The sequence below is a fragment of the Anabrus simplex genome, chromosome 4, assembly GCF_040414725.1.
Source record: "Anabrus simplex isolate iqAnaSimp1 chromosome 4, ASM4041472v1, whole genome shotgun sequence".
Taxonomy (NCBI): domain Eukaryota; kingdom Metazoa; phylum Arthropoda; class Insecta; order Orthoptera; family Tettigoniidae; genus Anabrus; species Anabrus simplex.
Window position 1 is genome coordinate 188,770,783 of NC_090268.1, and position 15,219 is coordinate 188,786,001.

At 42.8% G+C, this 15,219-nt stretch overlaps 1 protein-coding gene across 1 annotated transcript in view; it reads right to left on the reverse strand.

The window, feature by feature from the left end:
- LOC136872222 (venom dipeptidyl peptidase 4) overlaps positions 1-15,219 on the reverse strand; it is a 226,349-nt gene that overhangs the window by 75,281 nt on the left and 135,849 nt on the right. The window contains exon 10 of the mRNA XM_067146050.2: positions 606-1,004. Coding sequence (XP_067002151.2) covers positions 606-1,004 — 399 coding nt within the window. The remainder of the gene's footprint in view (positions 1-605; positions 1,005-15,219) is intronic.

Consider the following 15,219-nt stretch of genomic DNA (forward strand, 5'->3'; position numbering starts at 1 on the left):
ACCAATCAACGCTGCTATTTCAGATCATATGATATTACGTCAGTCCGAATAGCTTCAACAAACCCACCACTATCAGCAGGATTGATTCACTCGGTAAACGACTTCAAGCTACAACAGGAATGGAACGCACCTCCACAATGACAACGAGTCAAAGAGCATAATAAAAGCACACCCACCTCCCCCCCACCACGGATTCCAGCTACACCGTCAGTTACGGGCCCGATTAAACCGGACTCGCACTATCATGGACGCTGTGCTGCCTCGGCATACAAATGGGGTTGGAAACCATCAGCTGCCTGCGACTGTAGAAATGACAGTCAGACAATCTACCATTCGCCTTTGAGTGTCCTATCAGGTGTTACCCAGGCGAGAGATAAGATTTTGCTGATGCGACACCTGATGTAGTTGAATGGCTCAAGAACCTGGACTATAATTTATATCGGCTAATGGAAAGAGTCCATCATGAACTCATTTTTCTTTCTTTGTTTATTCCCCATTGTTTTGTGTTTAATGTAAGTCATACACTAAATAAATAAAATACACAACTCCAGTATGCATATTAAACGGGACAGTAAGAGAAACAATCCATAATATTCAGTACTCACACGTAGACCACCATCGGATACTTGGAAGTGCCATTCTGATCCAGGTCAGGGGGCAGCCATAGCCGCACTTGAGCAGTGAAGCCGTCTGACATCTCCACTTGGATATCCTTGATGACTGGGAGAACATACTCCTTGAGAGTTTGCCTGGGAGCTGTGTTGTTCTCCCACGTATGAAGCAGTGAGAAAGGCTGGCTTTTATACAGCTTCACGTAAGGAACATCTGGTCCAGAGCAGGTCAGAGCCAGGTAGCTCATATTGCGGCTGAAAGAGGCAGATGCATATCCACAAGGCTTGCCGTCCAACGAGAGCTCGTTACATGAGATACACCTTTCAGTGGACTGTTCAAGCATATACACTTGTCGTCTCGAAGGTTCGTTGTTCTCAGTAGCCTGGAAATATCTGCAACATAAAATAATAATAATAGTAATTATAATAATGATAATAGTGGGGATGTACCAGTTACCTCTATAGGGCGCGTACCATTGGAATTGGGGAAGGTCGCTGGCTGTGCCGCCGACAGTCAGAGAGTAGTAGGGAAATAAAATACCACCGTGGAAAAAACCTGTCCCTTGTCAGGGTTACGGCGAAGACTGGTAAATGGCCAGAAGCCGGAAAACATCTTGAAGCAACCTCTAGGGCTAACAACCCTAGTTGTAAAAAGATGGGTACCCGTCCAAAACAAAGTCAAGTCAAGAAGCATGCTGGCACAACGTTTCAAGAAACATACCCCAGGGGGTAAATCTTCGGATAAATCCCTCGTCGTGAATACCACGGTGCACGAGTCTCGTTCGGATTCTGGGGGAGACTCGACATCATGCAAGAGACGAGGCGGAGCGTCTCGGTGTACCATGAGAGTCAAAACTTCAGGCCAAAATCCAAAACCTTTCCAATAACACTCAACAAAAATTCACTTACACAAACTGGCAAGCTGAAAACCCTCACCAAATCTCTTCACGAAAATCAGATATCCATAACGGCCCTACAAGAAACAAGATGAAGAGATTTTTTAATCCGAATGTTACCGATTTTTCAAGAGCAAAGCGCAAAAAGTGATGATGATGATGATGATGCTTGTTGTTTTAAGGGGCCTAACATCGAAGGTCATCGGCCCCTAATGGTACGAAATGAAAGAACAAAAATTGCAAAGGCATCCACTGACCAAAATAAAAATAAAATATGGCATTAAGAATGAATGGATGGACAGGAACTCAACAAAACACAAAACAAACAAACAAAAACCAGTGGATCGGACTCGATACAGATCGAAAATAACATTATTACCGACCAAGGAACCACTTATAAAGCACAATGATGCTTGGTGTCTAAAGTAGGTGCAAAATCCACGTCTAAGGCCCCACAGAATGGTACATGTCGCGAGTAAAATAGAACCAGGGTATGTGTCATGTTGGGGTATTAATCAGAAGTAGCGAAGACTCACGGTGTTCCACAAAAGATGGTACTACTCACAAGTATTGCAATACGTACAAGTAACGCAGACCTATGGTGTGTCTCACACAATGGTCCAACTCAGAGTCAACGCAAACCGAGAAGGTTCCCCACCTAGGTGTACTAAACACGGGCGCCGGTATTCCCGTGGTGTTCCTCACATAGTGGGTACTAATCACAGGCAACGCAGACCCATAGTGGTACAACTCACAGGCTACGCCCAGACCCGCGGTGTTGCACACATGGGTACGACGCACGGGTACTGGAATCCACCAGGCCAGGCTTTAACTGCTACTAATCACAAACCTATTTCGTACCGAATTTAGTGGTACTACTCGCAAGTACAGGCAACCTATGGCGTTCCCCGCGTGATGGTACGATTCAAAATTAGTTTCATGGTTCTAATTCAGTCAGCCCTTGGTCGCCCCTTTTTGTCGCCTCTTACGACAGGCAGGGGATACCGCGGGTGTATTCTACATGTGCGTCCCCCACCCGCAGGGGGTAGTGTGTTTGGTCCACGAGAGGTATTTTATTTCCCTCAAGTCCGCCGGCAAGCCGGTTAGGACCCCCCTATCCGCCACCTGGGACGCGCCACGTGGGAGTATCACCTCTCCCCCTGCTACGCCTGCGTAGCAGGTTCGTGGCCTGAGATTTTTGGACTCGGGCGATTACCTGGTCCATAAGCCAATCAACGCGTACCTTCGGAGCCTCGGGGATTTTGAGGATCCGACCGGCGTCAGATAGCGAATGCGGATTGGCCGGCTACCGGGCAGTGTAAGGTATGACGGGATTCCAGGGTTCTTCCGACGTGTTGGCCCTGAGACCCACTACCTCTACGAAAACTTACCAGCCCGAGGTGTCGCAGCAGCCAGGATTCTGGCTGACAATGCGTTCACTCGGAATCCCGCCGCCACACGCGATTGGGACTTGCCACAGGCCCTCAGGCCAGAAGAAGTGTTCCAGCTGCCTGAAGAAGGAGAAGAGCCCTTGCCTGCAGAACAAGAAGATGGAGGCCTTCCGCCACGCGAGCAGGCCGAAGCTCGCCCCGAAGTACCACCCTATCGAACATCGAAACGACGTGAAATACGAAGTAAAGAAGAACCTCCCATCTTTATTTAAAGAATTGAAATCCATGTCAATATCGAAATTTAACAAACAGATAACCGGTGATGATGATGATGATGATGATGATGATGATGATGCTTGTTGTTTAAAGGGGTCATCGGCCCCTAATGGTACGAAATGAAATAACAAAAAGTTCAGATTCATCCACTGACCAAAATAAAATAAAAATGTCATGAAGAATGAATGGATGGACATGAACTCAACAAAAAACGAAAAACAAACAAACAAACAAACAAAAACCAGTGGATCAGACTCAAAACAAGATCGTAAATAATATTATTACTGACCAAGGGACCTCTTATAAAGCACAATGATGCTTGATGTCTAAAGGGGTGCAAAATCCACGTCCAATGCCCCACAGAATGGTACATGTTGCGAGTAAAGTAGAACCATCGCATTTGTCATGTTGGGGGTACTAATCAAAAGTAGCGAAGACTCACGGTGTTCCACAGAAGATGGCACTACTCACAAGTATTGTACTTCGTACAGGTAACGCAGACCTATGGTGTTTCCCACACAATGGCGCCCCTCAGAGCCAACGCAAACCGATAAGGTTCCCCACCTATGTGTACTAATCACGGGCGCCGGTATTCCCGTGGTGTTCCTCACATAGTGGGTACTAATCGCAGGCAACACAGACCTATGGTGCTGCTCACATAGCGATACAACTCAGAGGCTACGCCCAGACCCGCGGTATTGCTCACATGGGTACGACGCACGGGTACTGGAAACCCCCAGGCCAGCCTCTTTACTGCTACTAATCACGAACCTCGCAAGTACAGGCAACCTATGGTGTTCCCCGCGTGATGGTACGATTCAAAATTAGTTTCATGGTTCTAATTCAGTCAGCCCTTGGTCGCCCCTTTTAGTCGCCTCTTACGACAGGAATAACTTTCACAAACCCAGCTATTCACAGGCAGGGGATACCGCGGGTGTATTCTACATGTGCGTCCAGCACCCGCAGGGGGTTGTGTGTTTGGTCCGCGACAGGTATTTTATTTCCCTCAAGTCCGCCGGCAAGCCGGTTAGGACCCCCCTATCCGCCACCTGGGACGCGCCACGTGGGAGTATCACCTCTCCCCCTGCTACGCCTGCGTAGCAGGTTCGTGGCATCTTCAATAATAACGTTCCACGAGGGTATATAAACTGCTGATTTTCTTGTCTCGGGGCCACTTCAGTAACATCTTTCGCAGTGTGTGAACATATATAGCAGGGGGCGGGAAGCGGCTCTTTCTCCAAGGAGCAAGTTCATCTACAAGGTATTGGCCGTTTAATAACCTTCTTTCTTGCTAGTTCAGCAGTTTAACTCTCGGGGCAGGTTCGAAACTTTTCCCATGTAACCTATCTTTAAAATGTAATAGACATTTGGTAAAAATTCCGTCTCTTTAACTACAAATTGGGATAGAGAGTGCCTAACCCTCTCGAGCTCCCACTCATATTGTTTGAGGTGACTACGTTTTCATAACCGTTTTTCTTCTCTTCGTAATGTAATAAAGTTTTCTTATCGTGTCACCTCCTTAGTATGGGATTAGCCCTTGCGTAAGCGGCCTAGTGCCAAGTAGGTTTCAAAAGTGTATTAGGAGTGCAAGCTTCGCCTCCATTCTATTTTGTATTATGGGCCAGTAACTTAACCTGATGTTTTATTTTCCTCATATAAAGGCCCTGTAGGTTGGGTGTCAAATACCCCTGTTTCTTGGTGTGCCTTAAGGGCAGATAGAAATGAAGTTTGTTGTAGCCTTTGATAGGCTTGTCAAATTGAGAGCGGGTCTGCTCTTTTTCTTAACGTTGTAATTAGGAGCAAGTGCTCCTTGTACTTAGGGGTTTTCTGCCCTTTAGCTATTGTGGTGGTGAGCTGAGAGCTCATTCCGTATTGACGGTTATCACTTTACAAAATAAAATTTAATAAAAGTTTAAAACTTGTTCATCATCCACTCATATATTCCTTTTTTCTCATTACAGATGTTACACACGTTTTATTCGTTGTATTGGCGGTCTCACTACACTCCTCAGCATAGTGTTTTTATTTAACAGTCAGCAAGATCCATTAGACGAGAGGACTATGTACCTCAATGTGTTTTTAACTCACCAATCATGATCACCGTCACTTCACATCATTACGATTTTTAATTTGTTTGTATATTATGTAATCATTGTTTTACTACTGAAGATGGCCTTGAGATTAGGCTGAAACATGTATAGACTTTGCTTCATCTAACAGATGACTTGACTTGTATTGATAGGAGGATTTCATAAATATTTTATTTTGTAAAGTGATAACCGTCAATACGGAATGAGATTCATAATAATTAACTTTCACAAACCCAGCTATTCACAATGTCACTAAACCATTAAATAAAGCACAATATTAACATTGCATACCGGACCCGCAACACCAACCGTAATATTTTTTTCAATTCCAACTCCGTGAATACTATTTACGACAGATTCTCAAACTCGGGAATATATAGACTCAGATGCACACAGTGCAATTTTTCTTATATAGGGCAAACTGGCCAGTAGCTTTAGAATAAGGTATTTAGAACATTATAATGCCTTGAAACACAAAAAGCATTCCGCCGTAAGTATTCATATGAGGGACACGGGGCATAATTTCGGTACTATCGATCAAGATATGCAAATACTCAAATACGTAAATAAAAGCAGTCTAATGACTGGGTATGAAAATGCTTACATTTCCTTGGACCAGTACTTTAATAAAAATAGTAATTTAAATGACGTCTCGGACATTAATAGTTCCATAATTGAGCAAATCCCCAATCTAATCGCTAACTTTGGAATCTATGCTAAAATTTCAGGAAGATTTTCCATTACAAACATGCTTTCAATCTTCCTGTACTAACAACAGCAATAGTAGCCACACATACAACGCCTCCTAGCACAGCGTCCCCTCCAATGGCCGACAACTCGAGTAACGTCCCGCCTTCCTTCCTCTTCCCACTATCTTCCCCGCCTCTACGATCACATTCGTACAACAAACGTAGCAGCAAGTCAGTGACCATCAAACCTCCGTAACAACAAAGGGACTAATCTCCCCTCAATCAACACACGGGCAAGTGCCTTCAATTATTTTCTTACAGTAGTACAGCCTTTAAATTCCAGCAACTGACACACATACTATTCTTCCTTTCTCTTCTTTTTTACAGGATTCACCCGATTTATGTCTTTTCACCTACGATATCAGCAGTTCTCCATTTGAAGCCCAATATCAACACACTACTACATAAATAATGTTTGAAACACAACGCGAGGGAGTCCCATGAGGTTATTTTGCGCCGATCCCGACGACGTTTTATCCAACAGTGCAGTTCGTTTTTCAAACAATATATGTGATTTTAGCATTCCTCATGTTTATTTTATAAAACAACACCATAGTTCACTACAAGAGCTCACCCTTATGAGAATAACTCTTTTTAATCACAAACAGTCTAATGCCATTGAGCGAACATTATTATGGTCATTGATTCATACGAACAATTAATCACAACATATTATAGTAACATTTTCAAGTCATTCATTCCACTTACATTTTAAGCAATTTTAAAGATCAATATTTGCTTTAATAGACATAATACACTGACTGACAGAGCAAATGCAACACCAAGAAGGAGTGGTCAGAACTTTATGCCAATTGCAGGGTAGACTGACGACACTGAGGTATGCTCATGATGTGAAATGCGCCGTTGTGCTGCGCACGTAGCGAACGATAAATGGGACACGGCGTTGGCGAATGGCCCACTTCGTACCGTGATTTCTCAGCCGACAGTCATTGTAGAACGTGTTGTCGTGTGCCACAGGACACGTGTATAGCTAAGAATGCCAGGCCGCCGTCAACGGAGGCATTTCCAGCAGACAGACGACTTTACGAGGGGTATGGTGATCGGGCTGAGAAAGGCAGGTTGGTCGCTTCGTCAAATCGCAGCCGATACCCATAGGGATGTGTCCACGGTGCAGCGCCTGTGGCTAAGATGGTTGGCGCAGGGACATGTGGCACGTGCGAGGGGTCCAGGCGCAGCCCGAGTGACGTCAGCACGCGAGGATCGGCGCATCCGCCGCCAAGCGGTGGCAGCCCCGCACGCCACGTCAACCGCCATTCTTCAGCATGTGCAAGACACCCTGGCTGTTCCAATATCGACCAGAACAATTTCCCGTCGATTGGTTGAAGGAGACCTGCACTCCCGGCGTCCGCTCAGAAGACTACCATTGACTCCACAGCATAGACGTGCACGCCTGGCATGGTGCCGGGCTAGAGCGACTTGGATGAGGGAATGGCGGAACGTCGTGTTCTCCGATGAGTCACACTTCTGTTCTGTCAGTGATACTCACCGCAGACGAGTGTGGCGTCGGCGTGGAGAAAGGTCAAATCCGGCAGTAACTGTGGAGCGCCCTACCGCTAGACAACGCGGCATCATGGTTTGGGGCGCTATTGCGTAAGATTCCACGTCACCTCTAGTGCGTATTCAAGGCACGTTAAATGCCCACCGCTACGTGCAGCATGTGCTGCGGCCGGTGGCACTCCCGTACCTTCAGGGGCTGCCCAATGCTCTGTTTCAGCAGGATAATGCCCGCCCACACACTGCTCACATCTCCCAACAGGCTCTACGAGGTGTACAGATGCTTCCGTGGCCAGCGTACTCTCCGGATCTCTCACCAATCGAACACGTGTGGGATCTCATTGGACGCCGTTTGCAAACTCTGCCCCAGCCTCGTACGGACGACCAACTGTGGCAAATGGTTGACAGAGAATGGAGAACCATCCCTCAGGACACCATCCGCACTCTTTATTGACTCTGTACCTCGACGTCTTTCTGCGTGCATCGCCGCTTGCGGTGGTCCTACATCCTACTGAGTCGATGCCGTGCGCATTGTGTAACCTGCATATCGGTTTGAAATAAACATCAATTATTCGTCCGTGCCGTCTCTGTTTTTTCCCCAACTTTCATCCCTTTCGAACCACTCCTTCTTTGCTCTGTCAGTCAGTGTATAATATTGATTATTTTTAAATTGTTAAAATTCGTATTTTATCTTTAGCAGATAATGCTCACTAAGATTGAGCGAAACATGTCCTACTTGTAATTTCTATAAACGGCTTTATCCTAAATATAAAGGACTATTGTGTATTGGAAAGGTGGTTTTATTAACATAATAACTTTTTATCACATAGTGGGTACTAATCCCAGGCAACGCAGACCCACGGTGTCACTCATATAGCGGTACAACACACAGGCAACGCCCAGACCCGCGGTGTTGCTCACATGGGTACGACGCACGGGCACTGTAAACCCACAAGAGAACCCCCTCTTGCTGCTACTAATTACAAACCTATTTCGTACCTAATATAGTGGTACTCGCAAGTACATGCAACCCATGGTGTTCCCCGGGTGATGGTACGAATCAAAAGTACTTTAATGACTCACAAACCTATTTCGTACCTAATATAGTGGTACTACTCGCAAGTACAGGCAACCCTTGGTCTTCCCCTCTTGCTAAACCGGCTGGGAACTGCCAGCCGGGACAGACTTCAGGTTGGTCGAAGGTAGGGTGGTGCCCCTTTTACTCTTTGCGAGGTTGCTCTGAGCAACATGTGCGTCCCCCACCCGCAGGGGGTAGTGTGTTTGGTCCGCGAGAGGTATTTCATTTCCCTCAAGTCCGCCGGCAAGCGTAGCAGTTTCGTGGCCGGGAGAAAGAAGATTATACTTGTAAATACTGAGGATTGTGTAAACAATTCGGAAACTAGTGTACATGTTGTAAAATATACCAATCATGGTGGTAATGGTGGGAGTGGAGATAAGTAATGTTCTCCAAGTGTAAATATTTGTAGTGCCTCGAAATTAGAGCTATCTTCTACTGATACGAGTGTAAATATTGTGAATGAGAGTGTATGGGCTGATTATGACGATTCACTAGTAAAAAACCATTGAATGGGAACATTATGATAGATAAATAGCTACTGCCAGCTGCTGTTAGTAGTATTATGAAGTGTAAATGCCCACTGTCCTGACCCGAGACCTGAGTTCATTTTTGCCGAGATAACTGTGACAACAGTTAAAGCCCTAATAGGAGTTGTTTATCGGCCACCACGGGTAGGTCACCTCTCAGACATTGAAGACATCCTGCAGAGACTATTACCTGCTTATGAACATATTTTAATATTTGGAGACTTCAATACTAATTTACTGGAACAGAGTGGAGATACAAAGCAACTCTTAAGTATTTTCCAGACGTGTGACATGACAATACTTCCACTAAAACCGACAAATCATACCTCATCTTCACATACACTAATTGACTTAATGGTCACTAACAACCCACAGAAAATAGTATCACATGGACAAATTCCTACCCCTAGTATATCGACACATGACTTAATATACTTTTCTTACTCGCTCAAAGTACCGAAGTATAAGTCCAGATACATCACATTCAGGGACATTAAACATATAAACTTAGATCATCTGAGAGTTGACGCCTTGAATAGACCTTGGGATGACGTAAAAAATATAAACGGTATCGATAAGAAAGTTGAAACTTTAAGTTCACTTATACTTGGTCTCCTTGATAAACATGGACCTAAGCGTACGGCCAAAGTCTCCCGACCTCCTTCTCCATGGCTGACCGATGACATTAAACAAATGATGTCTCACCGTGACGCGTTACACCGGCTCTACAGACGCACACACTCTTCCAGTGCGCTTGAACAGTATCGACAACTTCGGAATAGAATTAAAGTAATAATTCGAAATAAGAAATTTTCTTTTTACAATCACCTGGCTGGAAATTTAAATGTGTCAAACACTTGGAAACAACTTCGTTCCATTGGAATTGGGAAAGCTTTGCCCCAGCCATGTCATCCAGACATCTCTCTGGAGAGATTGAATGCTCATTTTTCTGAAGTAAAAATTAAACCGGAAATACGCACAATATCACAGACTATACAATCTCTTCTGAACCAGCCACCACCAAATAGGCCATTCTTTGAATTTCGCGAAGTCACAGAGATATTATCAATTACATCATCTGCTGTAGGACCTGATGAAATACCCATACTCATAATACAACACATCATTGACATTATTCTTCCTGCCATTACTCATATATACAACACGTGCCTCACAAGAGGCCACTTTCCAAAAATGTGGAAAAATGCCATTATAAATCCTGTTCCCAAAACTTCCTCACCTGTACTTATAACAGATTATCGACCTGTTTGCATACTTTCATCTCTTTCGAAGCCTCTTGAACGCATAGTACACGTGCAATTAACCGACTATTTAAATAAATACAAACTACTTGACCCTTTACAATCGGGTTTCAAAAAGGGACACAGTACGGCCACTGCCCTGCTGAAAGTTACAGACGACATGAGACGCGCTATGGACGAAAGGCAGGTGACGTTACTTACACTTCTTGATTTTAGCAGCGCTTTTGACACAGTAAATATAGACGTACTGGTTGCTAAATTGAAATCGCTTCACCTTGGACAGACAGCCCTAGAATTCTTTCTCTCATATCTTACGGAACGAAAACAACGCGTAATTATTCAGAATAGGTCATCCGAATGGGTAATGAAATTTTCAGGAGTACCACAAGGCTCTGTACTTGGACCACTTCTCTTTGTTATCTATATTAACGATATATCGACACGGCTAAGACACTGTAAATACCACTTGTATGCTGACGATCTGCAGACCTATTACCATTCCAAAATTTCAGACATCAATCAAGCAATAGGTTATATGAACTCTGACTTAAATAATATCTGTGCATACGCTCATGAAAACTGTATTTTAATTAATCCATCAAAATCTAAAGCTATTATTGTTGGGCAAACGAAACAAATCAGTGCGGCAAAAAACAAAAACATTCCTCCACTAACTTCATCTGGTAAAATTATTCCGTACGAAAACTCGGTAAGAAATCTTGGGGTAATTATAAACGAGAATCTTAACTGGGGAGAGCACATTACAAATATCTGTAGAAAAGTGTACGCGTCCCTTCACCCACTAAAATATCATCAAAATATGCTGCCACTAAACATGAGAATTAGTCTTATAAATACTCTTATCCTCCCTATATTTTCCTACTGTGACGTAGTACTAATTGATGCCACGAGAGAACGACTAAACCGATTACAACGTGCTATGAATTCGTGTATTAGATTTATCTTTTCCTTACGCTATGATGTTCATGTTACCCCTTATTATCGACAACTTTCACTTCTAAAATTTGAACAATATAGAAACCTCCACGTGGCAGTATTAATCTTTCGAGTATTAAAAGAGAATATCCCATACTACTTATCTTCACAACTCAATTTCCTATCCTCTTTCCACCAGCATAATACACGCTCTGGCAGTACACTTGCTATCCCTCTCAGCAGGTCAGCAGCATTCAGCCGTTCCTTTGTTGCAAATGGAGCTAGAATATGGAATTCTCTCCCCCACAACATTAGAGCCATACAATCCTTAAATTCCTTCAAGTTGTCTTTCCGTGAGCATCTCCTCGATATGTGCCGCCAGGCTGAATGAATCTGGCAGAGTGAATGTGTGTATGAATGTACGTTTACTGTGCTTAGGGTATTTAGTGTCAATCAACTTTTAATTTGTAACGACAGTTTAAGACATGACTAAGAATATTTATAGAGTTTATGTTATTATGTTTCATATTTTGTTTCTAGTTTGTAATGGTAGTTTTAAGATAAGATTATGAATATTGCTCTCAGATGTACTATGTTAATGAAGTGTGGTTAAGTGTAAGAGAGGACCATGAGTCCTAACTTCGCCACTACAAATAAAGGCAAATATAATAATAATATAATAATAATAAATTTTGTGGTGTGTGTGACAGCATTGTGTGTTATGAAGATATTACTGCAAGAAAGAGACTTGCCTGTAGATTACTTTTTGAATGTTCTGAATGCCGCCAAATACCTATAATAATCTTTGTAGGGTATGAAACATAGTTGATGGGTGTGTATGATGCGGTGATATCATTCAATGACGGTAGTGTGGGCAAAATGTCATGAAGAAATTAGGTATGGAGCGAGGCGTGACAAGGTGACATTGCTCCGAAATTGATACAATCCGTGTGAAAAAGGCTAAAAGAGAGTTGGTAATCACCAAGAAACAGTCAAAATGTCAGGCAAATGAAAAGGGCCACGGATGTTGCAGAGAAGGATAATGATCCCGATTACGGACCTGGAAAGTTTTGATGTCAGTTGTGTGCCATGTCAACTTTGACATAAATTACCTCAAAACGTTTTTTACATAAAAGTTTACGTTTCTCAGAAACTATCCAAAATACGTATATGAAATTTTTACTGCTTATTCGACCAATATAAATACACATTATTACATTTACTGAATGTCCCGTGTCCAATACAAAAATGCTCATTAAGTGTTTTATATACGAAAAAAGTGGAACGTTTCACAAATGTTCAAAAATACATAAACATTATTCCCTTTCAATTTGAGACTCCTTAACAATTGGTTCAAGACACGAAATAAAGCATTAAACAAGTGTATAAAATTCTATTCTTATAGAAAATACTGTTTCTGAGGAAAGTGTATCTCAAATTTGGTAATTTAACATTGTCGGTATACGGAGTACAGTCTCCCCTTAAGTGGGCATTACTCCAGCCCGGTTGACAACATATTTCTCATGTTATAAGTAAGTGGAAATTAGTGAAATCTTTACTTGGAGTGCGTCTCGGAGGAGATATGTGTTTATTGCGACGTCCAGGAACACACCATCCCGCCCCAAGAAGTACATTTACTTTTATAACCTAATGAAGAGTATTACACGCCATTTTCATTTCTGAAGTACGTACTTGCATTCCTATTGGTCAATGTGAAGTGGCACGTGATCTCGTTCCCGTCAATAATGCTCATTATAATCCGTTACCAACCCTAGCACAATAAAAGCGCAAGAAAATGTATCCAGACTAATGGTCTTGTCCAAGTCCTATCCTGACGTCCGCACGGCAAGAAGAACTCCTCACCAATCGTGTAATAATAACTGTTCCGGGGTCTTCGTGGACCAACAGAGGTGAAAGAAGGTGCCGGAATGAATGGGTCTAACTACAAAGTCAAGAATTGAATTTAAAACGTAAACTGAAGGTTATATTTTTGAAAACAACAAAGTTAACAAATTTTCACTTAGTGAGATATCAATGACATTTCAGGTGCAAAATAGAAAAAATCCAAGATTTCAGAACTTTAACCCTCTTGGGCTACAAGCCCCTAGATTTACAATTCTTGAGCTCCTAGCTCAAATTTACAAAGCTCACAAATATACACAAGGACAGAAATCCCCTGATACATGGAGCACTGGCTCCTTAAACTACAATATCATGCCTCCCGGAGGCACTTTTACAACACTTGAAAAAGAGCTAGGGTGCTCTCGGTATTCCAAGCCTACTCAAGGCAACACAACATAAAAATCTAATAATCACTGGCCTTACAAGGCACTATTTACATATGGAAATCTTATTACGCAGAGGTATCTAGTACCAACCTATTGGACCGTTGCGGAAAAGAACCGCACCAGGGTGCATGATTATAGTTTTTTAGCAGTGACATCTATGGCAGAATGTCCGAACTTCTTGATGAAGGGCAAACAAAACAAGTAGAAATTCACACAGTACAGGAAACTTCACAATAACAAAACTTTATCAGATTTAAGTGGTGACATCTTCAGAGTAAGTTCTTGTGTTATTGGTTTCATATTTGATAGATAGAGGAGTTCTTCTAGGCGCTCATTTTGAACGCGCGGCGTAGAGGTATACGTACCGGTACAATAATCACCACCACCAGCTAGCGAATCACTCCTCACTCATTAGTTCCTAAGTACAGAGGTTGGCAGCACTGAGCGCCGCTTGACAACATCCTTGCCGAGGAGGCCGCAAGCGTGTAAACAAACGACAGTCGTTACGCGTATGTGAAAGTCTTGTAAACCGGGCTGGACTAAAGAAAATAATATATAAATCAGACGGCGTAAGACGTTTAATGTTCCGCGCGAAGCAATGCTGTTTATATTCGTCATCTATGCAGTCTTACACCTTAGTCAGCGTTACTGGTTGTAGCAGGAAGTTGGTTTACCTTTTTGAGATAACCCTGGCTTTGAGTGGGCTCATGTTATCTTAGCTATTTTAGCGGGAATATCTCAGCACTTCCTCGCGCGTCAAGTCGGTACTTGAGATTTCAATGCAGTGCGTGTGGTTCTTACCGAGTGTAGAATAATGGCTTATAAAACAAAGTTTCTTACGGAAGATAAATTATTACAAATTGTTCACAATGATTATTCTGGTGATGAACTTATTCCTCAAAGAGACTCAGATAGTGAAAGTGAGAGTGACGAGGAAATTCCGATTCCCGAATCCGATAGGCCTATAGAGGAAGGTGAAGTGCCTGATACATATCATCCTGGTTATTGTCCACCTGTTCCACTATTTACAGAGAATTCAGTTATAAATTATCAAATATAAATAAGCAGGATATTTTGAGCTACGTGAGTATTTTCATGAATGACGAATTTTATCAGTATATGTGTGAGCAGACCAATCTATACGCGAGTCAAGTGATAAGTGCGGCGCCCCGGCTTTTCACAAATAATTCGATCATGCAATCGTGGAAACCGATTAGCCCAAAATCCTGATAAAAAAATATACTGGACCGAGGACCCTGTTTTTCATACTCCGATATTTTTTAAAACAATGTTCCGAATACGCTTCCTTCATATTCTTTCATTTCTTTACTTCAGTGACAGTAATCATTACGCCGAAAATACAGATAGGCTGTATAAAATTAGATGTATTTTGAAACCTGTCACACCAGATATCACACCCTAAATATTTACTAGAGGTAAGCACGAAGTATCATGTTTGTAACATCCTTAGTTTAGGAATAATTGTAAATTTTATTAAGTGATGCACGTCAAGAGGGCCGGGCATGAAAATGGCTGGTCCAGGCATTCAAGTGTCCCGCTCAGAAGCAGGTACTGAACGTGTTAAGCCAAAAACTTGGAA